A 23,272-nucleotide genomic window follows, 5' to 3' on the forward strand; every position below is an offset into this window, starting at 1 on the left:
GTTTAACTCCTAGCCTGTTACTGCCTCATTTCTCAGTATAACATGTTTAATTAGAACATAATGCTTTTAAATTTTAAGTTAATATTATATATATATTATATATAAATATATATTCATAATTGAGATTTAATTATGTAATGGATTGTAAAGAATTTGTTTGGATACTTACAAATGTCTCTAACACTATTATAGAGAAGAAATTAATATCTTTGTTTTCTTAAAAAAAACTGACACATTGTTATAACCAAATTCATTTTTACTGAAAAAATACTGTACATGTGTAAAATGTTCAGTTGTTATTTGTAAAATAGGGTAGTTATGTTGTAATTGATATTGGCCAAAATCAATGTTATTCCATATTTTATTTTTTCTATTAAATTAACCTAAATTCCTGTTCTTTTGGTCTGGTAAAACATGTTGATAATCTGTATGTAAAATATCGTTGTTGAAGGGCACAGGTAGCTTTGTGGTATAGAGCACTTAGATACCACACACAAGTCATTGAAACAAATTGGCGGGTAAGGGTGTTTAATTTTATTGTGGATTTTTTTTGTTTTAAGTGATGGAATTTATGATTGCAGAAATGTCTGGTTTCTGTGGAGGACACCTTTTGTGTAGTAGCAGTACAGCCGTGTCTGAACCCTAGTGGGTAACAATGTTGGCTTCCTCTGACCTGTAAGAGTTTGTGATGAGTCTAATCTCTTGCATGCTTGGGATTAAAAAGTGAAATGCAAAACTACCTATTGGCTCAGACAGTTTAGGAGGAAGGTTTCATTTTTGCAGTCATACATGGCCATTTGCACAGTGAGATATTGATGTCTGTCCACGTGCCAATACTCACATCCAGTAGTACACCTCAGATCACAACCCCAGACTGCCACTTGAGACAGCAGGCTGTCTGTCCTTGCCAGATGAAAAGGGCTCTATATAGACTCATCTGTGACCCCTGCAGGGTGAGATCCTCCATCGGCATTAGCTGATGCTCTCATTCATTTCCCACTTAGTCCTACAACCTGAGTGGAGATCAAAGTGGCAACTTATCCAAGAAGTCATATATTCAGATGACGTTTTAATCACATTCACTGAGGCCATGTAGAGAATTTCCTGAGAAAAAAACACTTTTCAGCCTTAAACATCTCATTATCACCAACTTGGTTTCAAAACAAGGAGTTAGGTCATCATTCTCACTGTTTCCCTATCAGTCCTGGGAGCAAGTGTATGTGGGATGGCACGTTCTTAGCAGTAGTTTGGTAAGACCACACCTGGAAAAAAGGTTGGCCTAATCCTTACACCAATACTGTATGAAGAGCAGCTTCTTTCAGCTCCCACCCCACCTTCATCTTCCAACTGGCATGAGAAATTCAATCAATCATGGTGTCTTTTGTTGTCAAGATTTCATGTTCTTTGGGTAGGAAATGTACAAAGAGTGATAATAAATTTGTTATAGCTCTGGCAAAAGAAGTCTGCTCTGGAGGGTGTATCTGTAAATGTTGAGCTGTGAAGTCTCACAGACAAGTGAGCATAGAACGGGGTTTAGGCTGAAAACCAGTACTTTCTGGTGTCAGCTCAGACTCTTCGAACATTTTTATTTGTGATGCCTTAATAGCAGTGACCAGATGCAAGCAGAATTCATAAGCAGCAGTATAGTTAGTCCTTGTACAAGAGGATCACTGCAGCAACAGGATTGCAATTGAAGCTAGTTTGTTCCCAGCTGCAGAGTTTTCTTAGGTGATCAATCCTCCCTCTCTGATTCAATGGTGAGTAGTTTGGAGTGTTCAGTACTTGACACTGTTTTGTCGGCATGCAGAACAGATATGGACCATTTTAGGAAGATAGAAGCTGTTAAGCATGAACAAAATAACACTTTTCTCTGTGTCTGAAAGGACTGTGGATGGCATCAATCCAAATCTGTTCATTGATTTCTGACTTATTTATATCACAAGTCAAAAAGCAATGACAAATTGAAGATGCTCTTCTAGTTAAGACGTCACTTCCATGGTAAAGTATTTGCCAGTTCATGTCTGTTTAGAAGAATCCTTACACAATCCTTGATTTAAATGCAAAACCCGACTAGACCTCTTCTTTACTAAAAGTCTCAAAGACAATGACAGCTTTGGTCCAAAAAAAAAAAAATCTCATATACGTGTTAACACTATTTTTTATTTTTAACCAGGAAAAAGTTTAGCATGCCCCAGATGTGCAGAACATCCTGCAGAAGCCTGTTGTGTGAGGGTGTCATTTTATAATAGAAGAAGTGTTTCTTTTTCTGCAGTGAGGTTACAGCCTTACTCCCTTTCTAGCTGCAGCTCTCTGCCTCAGCCACACACCAGCTTTGTGGGATCAGCAAATCAGATACCTGCCGGGATATGTCAGTGGAGACCTTATGATTCTGACCAGTAGCTTCTGTGGCTCTTGGCTTAGACCCTGCCTACCCACACACCAATCTCCACTGGCACATCCTGCTTCTTTCTGGGGAGGCTTTGCAAACTCCCCCTCTGTGGAGAACACTGTTTTCTAATAAAGATTTCCTTATGAGACTTTACAGACTACCGCAATCTCTATTGGGATTGCGACTTTCCAATGTCCTGTGAAATTCTGAAAACGCCTGCTACTGAATATATTGTGTTATAGCAGGGCTGCTGCTTGTTCCACATTGTCGGGTAATGATAAGAGGTATGACAGTATGAGCCTTGAAAATGAGTAAACCTGTATACAGAGATACTAGAGCTGACTACAGCAATTTCACCCATCACTAAATACAACTTGCAACTGTTGATGACCAAGTTAATCCTCTTCATAGCAACACCACAACCAGAGTGAGCATTATCTGTATGAGTGGCCACTTTAGGTAACTATCTGCTACTTTTTAATGAAATTATTTAATGAACTGAATGACTGTAAGAAGGCCTGTTATAAATTCAAGATTCCTGTAAAGACATTTAAGTGACTGCTTGTATGAGTCAAAGCTTTCAATTTGCGGTGCAACTCGCGGAACAATAACTTGTCTGTGATCCATTACCATGCCTTATATTTATATTGGATATGCATTGTCATGTCATTGGTACAGAATGAATCAAGAAAAGTTCTGCCATTAGATGTTTGTGCAAAATATTTTAAGCAAGCATTAAAAAAGTTTTACAGCATACAAAGAAAAATCCTAGTCAAGTTTTCCTCAAAAAGAAACTGATACCAACAACACTTGCATGAGCTTGTTCAGAATATGCAGTTTCAATGTATGAGAAACAAAAGGTTGAAAATGTATTTTTGATGAACATTTCATTTAGCAGGGGAAAAACTGATTTCTGTTTGGCACCATTTTTATTTACTTGTCTTACTTAAACTATCTTGGGAGATTTGAATTTTTGATGAAATTGATTATCTGATTATTTACTACCACCTGTGATGAGAGTGTATTGGGGCTTAAACCCTCCTCATTAGCAAGGACTAAAGAATTGTGGGTGGCAACACAGTGTCCTTGAGAACAAACTAAGGCTCTGAACCTTAGGATTGCATCCAACCAGTGGAAGTGCAACCAACACCTGCATTTCCACCATTGGTTCCACACTGATGAGCAAAGAGAATTCAGATCTATTGAAGTCCTGGGACATTTCTGTGAAGTCTCAGAGCACAGTAACATTGGGTCTCACTAGGGAAACCATTCTGAAATACTCAGGATAAAGCCAGAGAGACTGCAGTAACGTTCACCTGCTGTGCAAGGGTAGCAGACACCACCACAGAATTATATTTTAATAGCCACACTATGATTGAAACGATCCTCGAAGGACTTTCTTTCTGGATTAGAAAGCAATGTTTATTGCATAAAAACTGAGCCAATTTTCACTTCTAGTGTGGGAAATGTAGTCAAAGGAAAGCATATTATGCTGAGAAGGCTCTGAGCATTTAAAAAAAAAACAGTTCCAGTAAGCAACAAATGCAGCCTCTCACTGCCACACCACAGGCTGGTTTTTGTTACATCTCTTTTTTATGAGCAGCTCATGCATTTGCTGCCAAAGATGGGCAAGACACAGCTTAGAAGAATGCCCCTTGTACAATCAGTGTTTCTCAGTGTTTGGGGGATGGATTTGTTGAAGGTCTTCTGGGAAAACAACATCACTTTTCAAAGCAAAAAATGCTGTCCTGTCACAAAACACAGTAGACATCTTTGCTTTATGGTGTTACGAAATGAGCTGATTAAGTACCCATTTTTCCAATCAGCCTGGAGGGGGGGAGAAGCTAGAACATTGGCAGGCAGTGAATATTTATTTATCCCAGGAGAATTAATGGCTCCATCGTGCGAACTCAGTAATAGCATTGAATGTTCACTGGAGCGTGACTAGTGTGATTTAGTTACAATTCAGATAATGCTGCATATCTTTCCCATTTACAATTGTCCTTGGCCTGCCCACTGCCCTGCTCTTGATGCCTGCAGATATTCTTTGAGATGTGGGTTGGAAGGAAAGTCTCGCACCTGGTTGCCAGTCCCCATGGATCGCATTGCTGTCAGCCATGCTGCTTGTGACCATGCTAATGTGCCACTCTGTGCAATGCCATTGGATCAAAAGACAGAAATAACTCAAATCTTCATTCCCAGATAAAGTAGCCCCTTTTCTTACTCCAAGAGCAAGGCAATACTGAACTGAAGTTGTGTAAATGCTGCTCGTGCTGGGTCTGCCTCTAGCACAGCCTCCCTGAACGCTTTTAATCCCTGGGCTGAAAGGAGGGCTCAAAGAGCTCCCATAGCCAAACAGTGCCACAAAGCCTCTCTCCAGCTATATCTGAATTAGAAGGGCTGTATCATTTACCAGTTTCTGCACCCTCAGCAGGGAACATGTGATCATTAAAGGGAACATCCTGCACTGTGCTTTCCAGGGTAATCATGAAAAGTGATTACCTTGGCTATTCCTGAAATGCTTACAGTGAAGACAAGAAACCAGGGTAGATTTTAAGCAAGGGGAGATCACTAATGTAAGGGTATTGAGTTGGCTGAAGAGTTACAGATAGGAATAAAATTTACTCCTTTATACCTCTCATTAAAAGACTTAATTTGGTCTGCTCCTTACTTCCAAGAAGATAAACATATCTTTTTGGCAGATCTCTTTCAGGTTTTAATATGTATTCATCTCCACAAATTAAACAGAAATTGCACTTGATTAGCAGTATTAATCTATGTTGTTATATCTTGTTGGGGCAATAGTTTGCCTGCTGAAATCTCTCCAGTTGTCAGCAGAGCGGCAGATCTGTGTTCACATCTTGATTAAGTTGGAGATCTCCAGTACAAATACTCTGTGCAGAGGTCTCTCTGTTTAAGATGGTTGACACCACTGAAACACTGCCCTGAGACATCCAGCTCTTCCCATTTCACATTTTTGTCTATCCAAGACAGACTGCAGAAATCCTGTGGACAGGGAAGGCTCTGTGTACACAAATTACATACTCCTTGCTGTATAACATAGGAGAGAGATGCTGTGCTACCGTGGTTGCCTCGAGTATGACGTGTTTTCCTTCAGCATTGAAAGATCCTATCTTTAATGTATTCCAGGTGCAAATAACACGAGCTTTACTCAAAGTATACAGTCAGCTTCCACCTTTCTTTTGTATATTTCACAGAAAACTACCTGGATTTCCAAAGCAGTACTAGGCAGCACGATGAGATAATTTTCAGTGAGATTCAAGCGTCTCCGTTCCACTGCCCTTTAGGAAATTCCCAGCTGCTGAGCTTCACAAAAAATAGGAAGTTTGACAAGATCAGACAGGGAAATTTCTAGTTGGGAAGCTCCAGAAATAGAGGCTAAACAGATTTTGTTGCCATTGTCAGTCTAAAATTTTGAGAGTGCCATAGTATTTCCCCCTCCTTCAAGAAGTGAGAAGGGTACAGAACAAAGCCTTAGCAATACAGATCGGGATTGGTCCATTCCCCTTCCCACTTTCTCATGCGGCTGTCAAATTTCAGGCTCCAAGTGAGCAGTAAAAAACCTTGCCAGGCTCTGACCTTTGTGCTTACACAGGCAAGGGAGAAACCCTGATCCCAGCCAGCTTTTACTTCCAGGTATCCACATTATTAGTATAAACGGATGTTTAAAGCTGATTTTTAAAACACTAAAAAAATGTCTTTCTGGAGTCTATTTATGCCTGTTCAGTACCCTGAGGGCTCTGGCTCTTCAGTGGGTTTCTAACAACCATTGTATAAATATTACATAGAAATGAGGGAAGAAACACACAGAATAAAGAGGGGAAAAAATCCCTTTGTGTCAGCAAAAAGGACAGCTTTGGCTAATGTAAATATTTTTATTCTGCAGGGGAAAGAATAGAGGGCTGTGTAAGACAGTGTAGTTGATAAAGGCAGTTGCCTCTCTCCTGCCTGTCACGATTAAAGCTAACCTGAGGCTCTGTGTGATCTCAACTAATCCTGCAACAAAAGGGCCTTTCATCCTAAAATCATTATATCACACTCAGCTCCACACACCACTGTTCAGGGAAGACATGTTTAGCCCTTTTCAAGGTTCTTGTTTTGTCCTTGGCACAAGGTGGGGCTTCAGTGACTTAGGAACCAGCATCTAATTTCAGCCTTCTGGTTCATCACTGCCTTGAGCACTTTTGCAAAGACTTCCACTCCTGAATCCTAATCATCACCTCAAATCATAAGACCCCAAAGTTTTGCCCATGAAGGGTATCTTCTTTGTCCCTTCTGCGCATCCAAATAGGGAGACAGAAATTTGGTCATTGTGTAAAATGACTGAGAGGAGAAGAATAATTAGCAGGACGCTGAGAGCTGAAGCTAGACAAATAATTGGAATCCAGGCTCAAATTTTGTATGACTGCCCAAAACTGGGGGGGGAAGGAAATGCCATAATCTCCATGTCCTAATATTTTCAAGATGAAGACAGGATTTCTTTCAGGGAGCTGTAATCTATCAAACACTAAGGCTTTGGGCTAAACAGAGGGGTGACTTTAAGAGGAATCCTCAGGGTGAATTTTAATGGTTTGTTACATGCAGGTTAGTCTAAGTTCCTTATGGACTTAAACTTTATGGATAAATATTTCTTCAGCAAAACTCAAGGAGCTGATCCCACGAGCCAGCCAAAATAAAATGTATCAAGGCCTCTCAGTTCTCACTGCTGATTGATGAAAAACAATTCTGATCAATGATTCTTTATCTGCTCTGTGAAACCTTTGTAACCCATAAGATTACATACAAAAGCCTAAGTACCAAATCTATATCCAGGTTCCCATGAAAGTAAACAAGCAAAAGGGAGGAAATAAGGTCATTTTTTCATTGATAATAAAGAAAAGCCACTGGGGCAATGTTATAGAAGATAACCAATGAACATTTTAGATTAGATAAAGTGATGTTTTGATTAAGAAAAGTGGGGATGTAACATGTGACTTGCAGTGACTAAGTCTTATGGGGGGGCTACAAGAGAAAGATTCATTTATGACTGCCAGCACATAAAAATGTGTATCTCCAGCCATAACTTACAAGGATATTCACATCCTCATCTAGCTGGTCTCCTGAAACACCATGTGCTGTCAATGAATGGCACAGCTTTTGGAAAGCAGGAGAGAAATAGTGACAAGATAAGGGCTGTATGCTTAATACTGCTTATGCAAAGACATAGCAACAACCTGGCAACTATGATAGTGCTCTAGTCTGGGACCCAGGAGAGACAGGTTCTAGTTTGCTATTACACCCTAACTTGACGATCTTACTACAACTCAGTTTTTCTGCCTCCTTAATGGGAGGTAATAGCCCTTACCTCATCTTAAAATGCACCATATCAACTGATAGGAACTCAGTGTAAGTAAGTGTAGACTCTTGTATGCAGTTAAAGGCACAGCCTGCAACCTGATGTGGCCCAGATGTGGAATTAAACATTTCTAACTACGGACACAAAAAATTATACATTAAAATCTTCCCATTATGAGGCATTATGTCTTTTAACATAGCCTTATTCCTATAATACCTTCAGTTCCTTTTTTTTAAACGAGGTGACAAATGTTTTTAAATAAGGTGACAAGGTAACAGAATTGAGAAATAAATGAAGGTTAAATATGGGATGATCCAAAGTAACTGACAAGCATTGCCTGATTGAAGGCATAGCTGAGATGCGTTGCCAAGAGTATTCCCCCATTATCTATGTTGGACAGATAAAGAATTTTAATACAGAAGAAAGAGAAAAAAAAAGAGTTGAGGCTTTGGTAACTGGTATTTATCTAGCGAGATTTGTAAAGAAATATATGGCCCACAAGGAACTCTGGCAAAAAGTTAAACTGCCCTGTGGAATAGTTTAAAAGTCTTCTTTAAAGTTGCATTTCAGTGTTAACTCTTTGAATATCCACTAAAAACTATTACATTAACATTTAGTGGCAGATCTACAGCTCTAGATGTGACCTGAAATTCAGAGGGCCTAATATGTAAGTATTTTTTGGTGCACGTTCTTATAATAGTATGCTTTAAAATGCTTCAACTCAGAGGATAAAGTAAGCAGAGAACTGGTCTTCCTGGCACTATTCCAGCACAGCTGAAATGAATTACAGCACTTCCAATGAAAGGCATAACGAAGAAATAACAAAAACCTTTTAAAACTAAGCACTTCTACCATGTGGGAAGGATTTGAGTGGGCACAGCCGAGGTGTATGAATTAGTAGCTCAGGTCCGATGGATAAGTATACAGGCAGTGCAGGCAAATAAAGTGTAGGACTGGAGAAACAAAGAGGTTTTCTAGCACATATCACAAAACAACATCAGAGAAACAGTTATTTAATAACGTTGCCCTGACAGATTTCCCAGTGATGTAAAGCCAGTAGTGTAAAGCACTGAGCCACCAGACCTGCAATAGGAAGACTTTCCAGATACTGCATTTTTTCATGGTTCTGTATTGTCCAAATATATGTGTGTGTGTGTATATACATATATGTATCATATTATATTTTAAAATCTCATAAAGCATTTGAGATCATAGGATTACATGTTATACCCTCTGAATACGTATCAGAAAGACTCAAGAGGCCTACATTAAGCAAATCTGTCAATGGCCTCATGATCTACTTGACAGCAGGCCACAGTCTTTTTTTCTAGAAAGTGAGAATGATAAATACTCTGTACTGTGATAGTTATTCATCAATACATTTCATCTCAGTGATATCTGGATAAATTCAGAATCCTGCTGAATTCTATGCCAAACAGTTATACAGTTTATAATATTTTTATCATTAGTCCTTTATAAAGAATTCTATGTAACAGTTATACAGTTTATAATATTTTTATCATTAGTCCTTTATAAAGTAATCTATCATACAAGATACAGTGTTGCAGTTCAGAAAAGCTGCACCACTTCCATGGAATTATGCCAATTTATATGATTCAAGGTTTGGCCTATATGGACACGTGTGAGATTACATAAATGCATGTAAATATATATATGCACAAAACGGTCTTTGGATAATAAGAACTATAAAAATGTGTGAATGTGTATGCATACAGATTTCTGTTTCCCTGATCTCATCAAGAGACTGTTCATTTGCTCCCAGTTCTGAACTTCTTTCTAGTTAGCACTGATCCCAGACCACCCTCTGTCTTTGTGTTTTATATGGCTCTCTCACTGGCTTTTTGCTCGTCTTTTACTTTTTTCCTTTCTTCAGGAGACATACAAACCTTTACAAAATGAAAATTGTATCTTTACCTACATTTTGGGTACCTCAGCTTTGGCCTACAGTTGGCTGGATGTTCCAATTGGTACGCCTTTATAACTATACTGTTCCCATCTCCTTAAGCTTGATAAGTGCTATCCTAGCTTATATCTCATACCAGAGATTTCAACTATTATAAAATTTGTTAATAGAGATTAATATGGAGTAGCAAATACAAGGGACAGAGAGCGTAATTTGCAGTATTTTAGAAAATGTTTCTTTCCTACATTGTTTTACACTTATAGCAATGCTTGCTTGTACAGTGCTTTTGCTCTTCAATGTAAGGAACTCATTGCAACTGAGATCCAAAACCAAGTCATTCCACATTTGTATTTTGACTCCTAAAGTTCACTGCATTTGCCAAATCTGGATTTCCCAGCAGCAATGCAAGTGGAAAGAGTTTCTCCATATTGAAGTATCCATAGGAACTGCAGCGTTTATGTATTATGTAGGACTCTCTGCCCAACCCCTTCCATTACTTAAGAATGAAGGAACAGCCAATTCTCTCAAATATATAGACTGTTAGAATACATTTTCCCATAACAAACTGACATAAAAGACCCAGTCTTGAGCTTTATAAAACTGCTTGATAAACGGATTTACTGTCCCCACACGATGCTGCACACAGATAACAGTATTCATGCTACTTACCAAATTAATATCTCTGCTCTGAGAGTTATGAAGCATACAGCTTACCAGTTTGTACCAATAGTTTAATTAATATTCAGTAAATAAAGAGGCAAACTTTGCACTTCAGCACCATAGTAGTACTAGTGCATTTATGATCTAGAGGTGTTTGTATCTTTACCTCAGTTTTAAGGCAACAATTCTTATAATACAAAATTTTTTTTTTCAAGTCCAAATGGGCATTTGGGCACCAAAGTTTCATTCAGCCTAAATGAGAGCCCAGGTCTTTTATGTGTGGAGTCTTCCAGCCACTGCTTGGGAGGGGTACAAAAGATGTTATAGCTAGAGGTTTGGGGAGCACTAACATGTCTCTGACTAAGGGAAACTTATTCAAGTCCTTCTCCTCACATAGCATACCCCACACCCATGAGAGCACACTCTTTATGCTGCAGGTTGCAATCAGGAGCACGTTGCAGCTGCACCAAAGGACATTAGGAATACCCCTAGGTAGCACTGGTTTTGATGTAACTCTCCATAGTGAATCTTAAACAGTCCCATTACTTCAGCTGATGCAAAAGAAATAGCAATAACCCAAACAAGAAGAATCACTCTCTGTCAGATTTAGATGGAATAAATAAATAAATAAATTACTAGAAGCTACTAATTATGAGTATCCTGGTTCCCAAAGGGAGCCAGTACTTGTTTTCTTGATATCACAGGGAAATGTGCTCATTTCAGTAATTCAAAACAGATCTAATTCCTTTTACTCATTACATTTTCCAACCTGGCTTAGTGCATGGGGTTTTTTTAATGTGAGTTGTTGATCTGAAATAAACAAATATTTTTCTACCAGGGAAATATCTTGATGATTTCCAAGAATGTCAGTTGTGTGAAGCATCCTGTCAGAAGTGCATTGGACCCGAGCCGGACAACTGCATCAGCTGCCCACTCACAAGGTAATTGTCTCCTAGCACAGTGCAGCACAAAGACCTCGCATCATCATCTGGAAAAGTGGCTATATGGTCTTTAGCACTAGCTTGCAGACTCGACTGAAGAAGCAAGCAATGATTAGGGCAACGAAAACCAGAGCAAGTGAGAAAACAAGTGTTACGTGAACAAGACAGCTGGCTACACAGGCAGTTGATGTTTAGCCAGATGATTCTCACAGATACAGAAAAATTTCTTGTAATACATGAAACAGTCTTTCTTTCACTGTCATCCTTTCAAAATCATAATTAATAGAATCACAACAGTGACAAATTTAACAAGCATCTAGGGGGTCTGTAGTTGTACATAGCTATGGAGTTTGGCACAAGACATGAATATGGACACTGAGGCTAGCAATCAGCTAATTTGGGAGATTTTCATAGCACCTAAAAATCATCCGTCCCCTAACTGAGGCATTTTAAGTTAGGCTGATTTTTCTAACCTGCCATGAGGAGTGAATAGAACTAGAATGAAGCTTTTCCACAGGACATTGCAGATCAGAGGCTTATGTTTAGGTCATCTCACACCTAGTCCAGGCGTCTACTTGTTTTAAACTCATGTCCTACCAATAGCTTTGTTCTCATACTGATAGCTCTGGTTCTGTTGCACTGGATTGCATTGTAGCCAGCTGATATTTACAGTGGTATGAAATCAGAATCAGGTCCTGTAAGGCATAGAAAAAAAATCCCCAAGCAATCCTGCAATATACCCTGCAAATATCTATGATATGACTATGCCAATATAAGACACACCAGGACCAGTAGCCTCCAAACAAATTCATAACTGAGGAAATGGTGTTAAATTAAGATGTGTTACATAAGAAATGGCATTAGCACAGGAAGTCTGGGCAGAATTTTGAGCTGCAGACTGGATTTCTCCGATTCACAATCGCATTAAAATTAGGTTGTCTGTGTTTCCTTGCAACCTATTTTGTGAGCTTTACACAGAGATATCTGCAAAACAAAGAAGGTAGAGGACAATGCCATTAGGCAAAACCACCTAGGTGTTTACAGGAATGAGGTCTTTGTGACCTTTTGGAAAGGTGCTGCTGTCTCCCCCGTAACATATCTTCTAACAGTTTTCAGTGTTGGTATCTAAGGTTTCTAAAAGCTTTCTATGCTTCTCCTGCACATTATGAAAGCTGTTAGAAAAAGTCATATTAGGACAGTCAGTAGTAAAAGAAATAATAATAAAGAAAAATCTCACCCAGAGGATAAAGTGAAAATCAATGGACATTATTCATTACGTACTTGAAATAGACCTGTTTAATTGAAACAGAATCCTAAATCCTGTCGCTCTTGAGAGCTTCAGATTGTGTCTATTGAAGATAGTAATGAGTGGCCATTAGATAATACAGACTAAAATTCAGTAGTGCTTCTTTCCTACAAAGGAACACCTTTGAAAAGGATGAAAAGATTGGGGGGGGGGGGCAATTACTGAAAATAATGTGAAAATGAAAACACTGAATAATCACTGTTCTTTGTGAAAATTCAGCAGTAGATGTCACCTTATTTCATAATAAAATCCCTGTCAGATCATCTTCTTATTTGACAATTCAAAATGCTGTTACCTCTTTCTAAAAAATTATGGAATCGTAGTTTTTTTGTCCAGCCAAACTGATTTTCACAAAGTTCCTCATCCATCTGTTTGCTGTTTGAGGTACAAAGGTTAGTGACAAGACCTGACCTGGTGGTGTCTTTCACTAGGGGCAACATAACAAGATGCAAGAAAAATGTACTTTACCACTGTGTGAGCTGTTTGTAAGGATGGCTATCATTACAGCCAGTGCATGCAGTAGAATACAGTAATACTTGCATGTCATATAAGCATAGCCCAGCTATCTCCAGTACTTCTGTCACATTGTCCCATTTGCATAGAAACCAACCAGAGAGGGCTGCAGTCCCCTTGCAGAGTTGAATAATGGTCTTAAACATGCAGGTATAGTTATATGAACTACAGTCTGCATAGTACTATATTACTGTCAGACTCCAGAACAGAGATACATCTTTGCTGAATACTTCGTATAGCCATACAATCTTCTTCCTGATTCCCTCCAGCAGTGTGCCTTCAGCCTCGCAAGCCTTTTAATCAATTCCTAAGTTTTCTTTGTTATGTGTGCTTCAGGAAGGCTGTTTGTATGATAGCCTAATTCTATCCTCACACTTCATAAGCATAGACTTTTCCAATCACGGTAAATTTTAAATGGTTTCAAAGACTATTTGACAAAACTGGTTTTAAACTTTGCAGATATTTTTCTCCTCTTCTTTCAGAATAAATCTGACAATGACCATAGCAACTCAAATTTATGAAGGCATATTGCAGACATTCTCTAATGCCATTGGCTGGCTCCAAGGAAGCATGCACTATTTTAATGGTATGGAAAGCCTACTGTTCCCTAGGTATACGGACAAGCTGATAGTCTCAGAATCTGTACTAAGATCCTGAATGGTGCTCAGCTTCTAGAAATTGAGTCCCAAGTCCTCAGATACCAAACTGGTCAAAGCAGTTAAGTGTGGAAGATTGTAGTCTCTCTTAATATTGAAAATGCTGTCAAATTCTAGCCAACTTGTTTTATATTCTTTTAATAGTCATATCTGTATTGATGCTTTTCTACTTTTCTCCCAAACAGATTAAAACCAGCAGACATTAAGTAGCGGTGAAAAATGAACCAGAAATTTTCATCACATAAAAGGATTCTGTAGCAAATATTTCCTTACCCAGCAAAAGGAGAACATTTAGCAGCAAAATTCCTAAGTGTTTGCAGATATGCAAGTCTAAAACTACAGTTCCTAAAGGCCAAGATTCAGATAGATGTTTGACTTTATGTACAAAGTCATTGCAGTTCTGTTCACGGGAAGCCTTTAAAGTAATACTAATAGGAAACTTCAACAGATGGATCATTCCTTCACAGAGAAAGACCAAGCCTTGTTTTGCTTCTAACAGACATAAGTGACCACTGCAGGGATTGTGGTAGAAGGACATCTAGGTACAGGACAAAAAGGTGATTTTTCTCAGAAAATTCTCAGAAAAAACTAATCTCTGAAGTCTAAGATCCAGGTTCAAAACATGGTTGACTTTCCACTTAGTAAATACTATCAATAAGGTCAGGAAAATGAGAGAGTAATGTACAAACACTCTTGTAAATAGAGTGAACGAAGAACATCTTGTGTTTCTTGTTAGTTTCCTTTAAATTTAAAGAACAAGTAGTTGCTGAATTTGTAATTATGCCTCTCTCTGCCTCAAAAGAGTCTTTGACGATGGTTGCTGTGTTATGCAATGCCCCAGAGGAAAGTTTGAATTCAAAGGACAATGTCATTTGTGCCATCATACCTGCCTGGACTGCAGTGGAAGTGAACCTAACAAATGCACCGCTTGTGGAACAGGTAAGAAAGATCTCCTCTTGCAGCTTTTTCCCCTTCCTTGGCCTCCAAGTTCCCTTTTCCCTCTGCTATCAGGACCAGTTGTTAGAGCCAATAAAATAAGTAGTGCTTTTGCTATTGATCTGCATCATAATCTTGTCTTAACCCTGAAGGGAGCTGGAATTCAATTTATTTTTTTAAAAGTACAAGAAAAGAAAACTCTGCATTGTCCTTGCATCTTTATGCATTTCCCTTGGTATATTTTGAATAGGAGCCATGTTAACAGAAAGAAAAGGAGTAACGAGGGAAAGAAAGGACAGAAAACCTACATAGCTTGCCTCTGGAAAAGAACATACCTCGCTCAGCCTCTACACAGTATGTGCTACACTGAAATGGAGCAAGCTTGCTTGCACAAGCAGGCAGGCAGACAGGGTGCTTTCCAAAACATCTGTCTGGGGAAGGCTAGGAAACAAGCATGGTGGGTTCCACCACAGACTGCTGTGTCCCTACAGCTGGACAAATGGGGCCTGAAAAGAGAAGCTTAACTCTAACACACACAGAAACTTGTCTTTTTGACATATTTTTATAGAGATTAGGTTGACAGAGAGGGTAATATAATTTGTGGTTGTTCCAAAAAGCAAGGCCTCTCCTTTTGAAACTCCATTATAAAAATTATTCCCTCTCTCTTCTGTAACACCTGATATGTGAAGAACTTGAGGCTATTACATACAAGTATGTGTAACTAGCCTGAACAGCCCATGGAAATGAGTATTTAAGATTTAACTTTCAATTCACTTAATAAAAATGAATTTTCAGTGAGCTTTTTCTGAAGTCTCACAATGGATTCACAGCCTTTTTTCTTTCAGCTGCTACTTCCAGTTCAGTCCTAGCCATTAATGGCCCAAGCTTTATTTAGTAATAAGTGTCCAGATAACAAGAAAACAGTAGTATGGCTGGCATTAATTTGTCGTACTGATCATGGGATTGACTTTCTTACTTTGGGAATGTGACTGAGTAGATGAGGTTTCCAAATGGTACTTCAGGTCCAATGTGAGGGACAAGTTTCTATAATTGTTCCCCAAGTCTCTCCCTATGGCGGACAGCAATATAAATTTCTGTATTTCTGTGTATCAAGAAATGAAGACACTGATGAGAGTCACACCCTGAGGAGGCTGGAAAAGATCATTCTAAAGATTTGTACATGAAAAGTAAAAGAAACAAAGTCTGAATAGTTCTGCTATGGTGTAGCAATTATTCCCTACCACAGCTGCTTTCTCTGCAGTTTCAAAAGTAAATTATGGTAAGCAAATTCTTGCTCTATAGTTAAAGCAAGCAAACAAACTTAACGCAATAATGTATGTAATTTATACCGTAGGGTAACCCATTCGAAAACTCCCCATGTTGCAGCACATGGCACATGGAGTTGTAGGTGTTTTCACAGGTTTCATTCAGAAGCATTTGAAGTAGGGGACCTTGCAGTTCCCCATGCACTACAGAATGCAATTGCTCTGATAGCAAATAGATGCATGCTTGCTCTTCAGATTCAAATCTAAATGATTCCAGAGTCTAGCTGTGACTGGGATGAGGATTACAGTTTAATCTACTATGGACACAGACTGATCCTTTCCAAAGGTGAAGCGGGCAGCTTTGCTTTCCTAATGGCACATGTACAATACAGTACAAATACTTGTATGTTCACTGCAAGGGAACTGAGTAATGGAAATCTCTTGACCCTTATTTTATTAGATCCACCCTATTTACATTGGGATGTAAACAGTAATTATTCACTAGCATGACATCTTTGTATGTCATAAATCACCAGGAACGTGGAAGGTTTCAGGCCCTGAAACTTTTATACATTTTAGCTCCTCTGGTGTAAAACTGTACAAATCTAGCAGTCAGTGAACAGTATTAATTCTCATCAGCTGAAGCACCGGTGCTTCATAAAGCTGCTTCTTATGCCCAGATGTCCTCTGTTGCTGACATGTTTTTCCTATTTGTTTGCCGCACAGATAGAAGAGGGATTGAACGTTTCCTGTATCATGGGGAGTGCAGAGAGAGCTGTCCTTCAGGTCACTACCATTCAGAGCACACCTGCGTGGCTTGCTCTGGCCACTGTGAGGTGTGCCTGAACTCCAGCCACTGCAAAAGATGTTTCAGAGGCTACTACCTTACTCAAAACACATGTCAGAAGCATAGTTGTAGAGAAGGTAAGCATCCTTTGGTAGGAGTTAACAAATACTCTATTTAATCTGTTACAGAAATGTGGTTAAGGGTCTTGGTTCCTGTTTTGAAATGCACAATCACATCTGATCCTGAGGTCCTTAAACTCCAGCTCTGATTCTCTTCTAATATTATGTTAAATAGGAGTATTGTCCTCAAATTGAGTGCGGTTACACAAGAACAAATGAGAAAAGAAATTGGTGTGAATCTTTCTCCTTTTTGGATTTGGATAAAATTTATTTCCAGGAACCTTGCTGAGTGCTTCCAAATGTTGGCCTTCATTATCTAGAATTAACCCAAAATTGGTGATTTTCAAAACACAGGTGAAGTGGAAGATCCTGACTCTGAAGATTGCATACCTTGTTCTGATGGATGCCAGAACTGCAATCTGGGTAAATATTCTCTTTATGAACCTTTATCCTTATTCTTAAGTAGGGAAAAATTATTCCTCCTCCCTCTCTTGTCACGAGCCTATGTGCATGCTGCTGAGCAATTAGCCACTGCTGCATTCTCTCACCAAGTAAACTGTATTTTTCCCACTGTATTTATTTTTGAACACCATTTCTAAATTCTACCTCCAGCATAAATAAGAATAATTTTTGTATTAATTTAGCTATTAATCTTTTCAGCACTTTTTTTTTTTCCTGCTTGAATGCCACACTCAGGCTGAGAGATTTACTGACTTTCTGAATCCATTATCAGACACAGAAATTTATTATAGATGATCACATTTTCTAGGCCTGAAAATAGATCATTAGCCTGTGCTTTTTCTTTAAGGCAATAGACATAAGGACAGACCTTAAATTTCATTCAAGAGCAAGTCATTGCAATAACAATGTTACTGCCCTAAAAATATAACAAAACATTGATTTGTTTTTCATGCTGGATTAAAAAAAAAAAAAGTTCCTTCTCAAAATAGTATGATGTTGGCAGAGAATTTGTTGTCTTCAGATAAATGCCATTTAACTTACTGAACTCAATCAAATCTGTATTGCATAAATGTAAGTGGATGCATCTAGCACGGCTTGTTAACTCTGAAGGCGCTTTTGATCTCAATAGTTCACTTTCTCAGAGGATTAAAAATGTTCAAAAGACATCGCAATTCATTGTTTCTACCATGTTTACCTTAAGAAAATTTTATTTCCTGTGGCTATATGGACAGGAGTACAGCTGATCAGTAACTCAAGACTGAGAGGCAACAGTGTGACCCATCAGAAAAGCAGTCTTCACTTACGACCTCTTAGGCAAATTTATTCTCAAGAAAGCACAGTTTAGGTAAAGTAGTGCCCAAATGAGTACTGATATGCCAAGACACTTTGATAAAACCATCTACATTGCAGAAAGTAAGACTTTGCTAAAATCTCCTTGAAGGATTATGCAGAAGAAAAAACTAGACCTAAGCTTTATTTCTTTCAGTGCAAATCTAGAGCAAGTCATTAACAAAGAGTTACCTGGAATTACTACTTGTTAAAAAAAAGGAACAAATTTGGCTTGCTGTATTTCCAAAGACAGTTTTTCAAAGTGCTAAAATTAGAGACTGCCAGGACCATCCATCCCCTCCCTGAATTCAGACAGATTTTCACAGGCAGAGGAGTTCATACTGGGCCCTCTGGTTTCTCCCACTTGGTCCCTAGTGTGTTTTGGGGCCTGTTGTAGCAGGCACTACCGCCACTACCAGGAGACTGAATGTTGCTATACAGAGGAGAGTGAACAGCAGGGAAGAAAACTGTGAAAGCACCCCATAAGAAAAAAACAAATAAACAAACAAAAAAAAAACCAAACCAGAAATTAATTCCCACCACTAGTCACAACCATTTTGATGTTCTTTCTGCTTTTGCGTCAACAACATTTTTCCCTGGGAAACAAGACTATCACAAATGCTTATGCATACCAAACATGTAAGGATTTTCATCACACTGCTTTCTTCTTTCTACCAGTCATCCAATCTAGCATGTCATACGGTAAAACTCCCTATGACTCTGGTGACCAGCCGTTCTGCATGAATGCAGTCCAGCCTAATGTTTTCCTCTGTGACTACCCCTGTAGCTTTCCATATTGCTGAATGAAGAGCTGGAGGGACCAAGTTTTAACATGATTGCAACTACACTGTGGTCTTTTTTGTATGGCATGGTATCCAGATTCATGTCAGCTGTCTGCTTGGCTGTGGGGAGAAAAAAAAAGAAAAGGGAGAGAATCTGTTTCAATACCAATCTTTATTGTGCTATCAGATGTTAATTTCCTATGGTAATATTTTCGGTGCTCTTCACAATACTTGTGACTTAAAATTCTTTATATCTCTTCTGCAACTGTTTAGTGCCAATCTTTGCTTTGAATTAGAGTGAAATGCACTATGAATAGCAACTTATCTTAAAAATAGTCATTGTAAGTAACTCAGAGGCTGCTTTTCTTTGTATATGAGCTTAATAAGCCTATATAAGGAGACTGCAAGATTGTTCATGGGCAACTGGCATACAGAAAAAGGGGCTGTACTCATTTACCTTTGTCCTCAGAAGATCACTCATCTCCTAAATATTAATAATCCATAATATTCACTACATATTTGCTCTCAGGTTCTTGCACTCAAAGTTCTCATTTAAAGTAGGCTTTTCAAAAGCTTCAAGGATAGTGGGTAAAACAAAGACTGAATTAACTTTCACTGCTGAGTAAAGTCGGAAGCATTAAGATGCCAGAGCTTGTAAGGAGCATACTATTAAGGAAACTCTTTGGCAGTTATTATGCATATATTATTGAGAGTCAAAGAGGTTAGTTTAATGTTAGGTCTATCTGGAACAGAAGCACAGAAGTGGGCTAAAAACAAGATCCCAAGCAGCTTTTGCAAATTACTATGTGTTCCTGAAATAAAGCATGACCTGTAAACTTCAAACTTAAAATTATTCAGGTAGAGATACTGTTTGCTTGTGTTTCTGCTCTTAATATTCAGTGAGTATTCTGGCATATCAATAACTTAATTCACAGATAAGATGAGCACAGTAATACATTTCTCATGTCTTATCAGAAAATTGGTATATTTAGAGACTTCTGTAAAAAAAACCAACAGCTGAACTGCCAGTCTCTTAGAAAACAGAAATGGATTATTTAACCAAACCAGAAATTAATTCCCACCACTAGTCACAACCATTTTGATGTTCTTTCTGCTTTTGCGTCAACAACATTTTTCCCTGGGAAACAAGACTATCACAAATGCTTATGCATACCAAACATGTAAGGATTTTCATCACACTGCTTTCTTCTTTCTACCAGTCATCCAATCTAGCATGTCATACGGTAAAACTCCCTATGACTCTGGTGACCAGCCGTTCTGCATGAATGCAGTCCAGCCTAATGTTTTCCTCTGTGACTACCCCTGTAGCTTTCCATATTGCTGAATGAAGAGCTGGAGGGACCAAGTTTTAACATGATTGCAACTACACTGTGGTCTTTTTTGTATGGCATGGTATCCAGATTCATGTCAGCTGTCTGCTTGGCTGTGGGGAGAAAAAAAAAGAAAAGGGAGAGAATCTGTTTCAATACCAATCTTTATTGTGCTATCAGATGTTAATTTCCTATGGTAATATTTTCGGTGCTCTTCACAATACTTGTGACTTAAAATTCTTTATATCTCTTCTGCAACTGTTTAGTGCCAATCTTTGCTTTGAATTAGAGTGAAATGCACTATGAATAGCAACTTATCTTAAAAATAGTCATTGTAAGTAACTCAGAGGCTGCTTTTCTTTGTATATGAGCTTAATAAGCCTATATAAGGAGACTGCAAGATTGTTCATGGGCAACTGGCATACAGAAAAAGGGGCTGTACTCATTTACCTTTGTCCTCAGAAGATCACTCATCTCCTAAATATTAATAATCCATAATATTCACTACATATTTGCTCTCAGGTTCTTGCACTCAAAGTTCTCATTTAAAGTAGGCTTTTCAAAAGCTTCAAGGATAGTGGGTAAAACAAAGACTGAATTAACTTTCACTGCTGAGTAAAGTCGGAAGCATTAAGATGCCAGAGCTTGTAAGGAGCATACTATTAAGGAAACTCTTTGGCAGTTATTATGCATATATTATTGAGAGTCAAAGAGGTTAGTTTAATGTTAGGTCTATCTGGAACAGAAGCACAGAAGTGGGCTAAAAACAAGATCCCAAGCAGCTTTTGCAAATTACTATGTGTTCCTGAAATAAAGCATGACCTGTAAACTTCAAACTTAAAATTATTCAGGTAGAGATACTGTTTGCTTGTGTTTCTGCTCTTAATATTCAGTGAGTATTCTGGCATATCAATAACTTAATTCACAGATAAGATGAGCACAGTAATACATTTCTCATGTCTTATCAGAAAATTGGTATATTTAGAGACTTCTGTAAAAAAAACCAACAGCTGAACTGCCTGTCTCTTAGAAAACAGAAATGGATTATTTTGAAAGCTGTAAAGAAATACACTGCCATAAAAATAATTTAAAGTAGTAAAATTTCAAGTTGAGAAAATATGGAATGTGATACATTTAGTTTCACATCTTTATGGTCTTTCTACAGACTCTTTTTTTAAAATTAAGCAAATGCTGCATGACTTTGCAGTCTTTCTTTGTCTTATCTTCCTTTCAACACCACTGAGGATTTTAATCTGAATAAGAACTTTAGAGCAGGAGTAGGAAAAGCATTCCAATGCTATAAACATTTCTACTAGAAGTGCATCGGAAAGATCTGGGGAATGGTCTATTAAAAAAAAAAGGAGGAAGCAAAATGTAGTAATCACAGAAATTGGAATCAAAATTATATAGGTCACATGCTGAAAAGTAGTTATTCATATACAAATGCAAATACATTTTGTGCATACTTATGTATCTGCAAAAGACTCAAGATCATTCTCTAACAAAAAATCATCAGGCACCTGCTCTTTCTGAAGTGCTTTGAGATTGTTTGTAAGATCTGTAAGACCTGTAAGAGAAAAATAACTAACTTCTTCAGTTTATACTGAGTGCAGGGTCACTTATAGAAGCTGTATGAATTTAAAAAGGAGTATCAGACCACAGTGACATTACATTGTAAACTGGGAGCAACAAAATGCAAGTGATTCTCTTACTGTCTACAAATTACAAAGGTTAACTGATATTTTTTTCTTTTTTTATAGACACAAATCTAGTTGTAAGGAGGGATATATATGCTAATTAAGATAACTGAACTGCCTGTTTTCCTAGTAGCCTGAAAGACAAGTAATTTTTGGCCAAAAGTTTTTTTCACAGGGCACCAAAGAATGGATTAAACCGCCGTCTGCAGTCTTGAGCAATGTTGTCCTGCTTTGTACAGGCAAGAAAATGAATAAGATTTACTCTCTTTTGGCATGATGCCAGGTGCCAGCAGAATAGAGCAAGTAATGGGGGCAGATTGTGTGGGAATTCTCCTTTCTTGATCAGTAGTGACCCTACAGACACATTAAAACACAGATATCATACTTTTCATCGGTTTGATACTTTACATCCCATGCCAGACATTTCAGAGAAGAATGTAAAACCCACCCAGTAAGTAACACTGCAGGTTAGTGTTCACTAGGTGTGAGGATACTGAGGTGGAAGATTGACAGTATTTGTAATATTTTCTGGGATCCTCAGGGAATGAAGTAAAATCTTTCTGTTTTCCTCCAAGTTTGGACACAGTTTTGTTTTAGGGTTCCAGCGTGGCAATACATTTCTACTGTATCTACATTGAAGGTCTAAGAGCAAAGACAGGGACTGTCAGAGAGACTTAATCAAGGATAGATAAGTCTAGTAGTTTAAATACAAATTATGTTTTCTTTTAAATTCAGGCAATACTTTTCTTTCTGATTCACTTCATTAATTCGGAGGCTGCTCATATTTTAAGGAGATAAAGAATCTTTAATGCTCATAGACACCATTCTTCCTGCAGACACTGTCAAGTCCTGGGATATGTAATAGGAAAATTGCCTTAGACAGCACTAATCCCAAAAGTATCTATGGTTTTGTGTATACAGTGTCAAAACAATGGCTGTGCACAGCAGGGTTCACCTCCCTACCTTCTTCTGCCCACATGCTCTTGAATGCATCTGACTCTGCTCACTGCCATACTAGCCCAATTGGCATGCTCAAGCTCTCCCATGAGATCTGAAAGGCAGACTCTTGCACAGGCATTGAAATCTGAAGTTAAGTCTTAAGGGTGGCTTCAATATGCGTGTTTAATCCTAAATTGTTACAAGCTGCATTCAAATATATTCCTACTGCTGTACAAGCAAACGCAAACACAAAATTGGACAGACAAAGTGTCTCAGAAAATGCGCTGAATAAATTTCAAGACCACACTTCCAAGATTATCATAGAATCATAGAATCATTAAGGTTGGAAAAGACCTCCAAGATCATCGAGTCCAACCGTCA

General features: G+C 38.3%; 1 protein-coding gene across 1 annotated transcript in view; it reads left to right on the forward strand.

The window, feature by feature from the left end:
* The window catches only part of PCSK5 (proprotein convertase subtilisin/kexin type 5), a 271,155-nt gene that overhangs the window by 204,323 nt on the left and 43,560 nt on the right, over window positions 1-23,272 (forward strand). The window contains exons 21-24 of the mRNA XM_019473649.1: window positions 11,168-11,270; window positions 14,548-14,684; window positions 16,673-16,870; window positions 17,207-17,275. Of these exons, the coding sequence (XP_019329194.1) occupies window positions 11,168-11,270; window positions 14,548-14,684; window positions 16,673-16,870; window positions 17,207-17,275 (507 nt within the window). The remainder of the gene's footprint in view (window positions 1-11,167; window positions 11,271-14,547; window positions 14,685-16,672; window positions 16,871-17,206; window positions 17,276-23,272) is intronic.

The sequence above is a fragment of the Aptenodytes forsteri genome, unplaced genomic scaffold, assembly GCF_000699145.1.
Source record: "Aptenodytes forsteri isolate BGI_AS27 unplaced genomic scaffold, ASM69914v1 Scaffold151, whole genome shotgun sequence".
Taxonomy (NCBI): Eukaryota; Metazoa; Chordata; class Aves; order Sphenisciformes; family Spheniscidae; genus Aptenodytes; species Aptenodytes forsteri.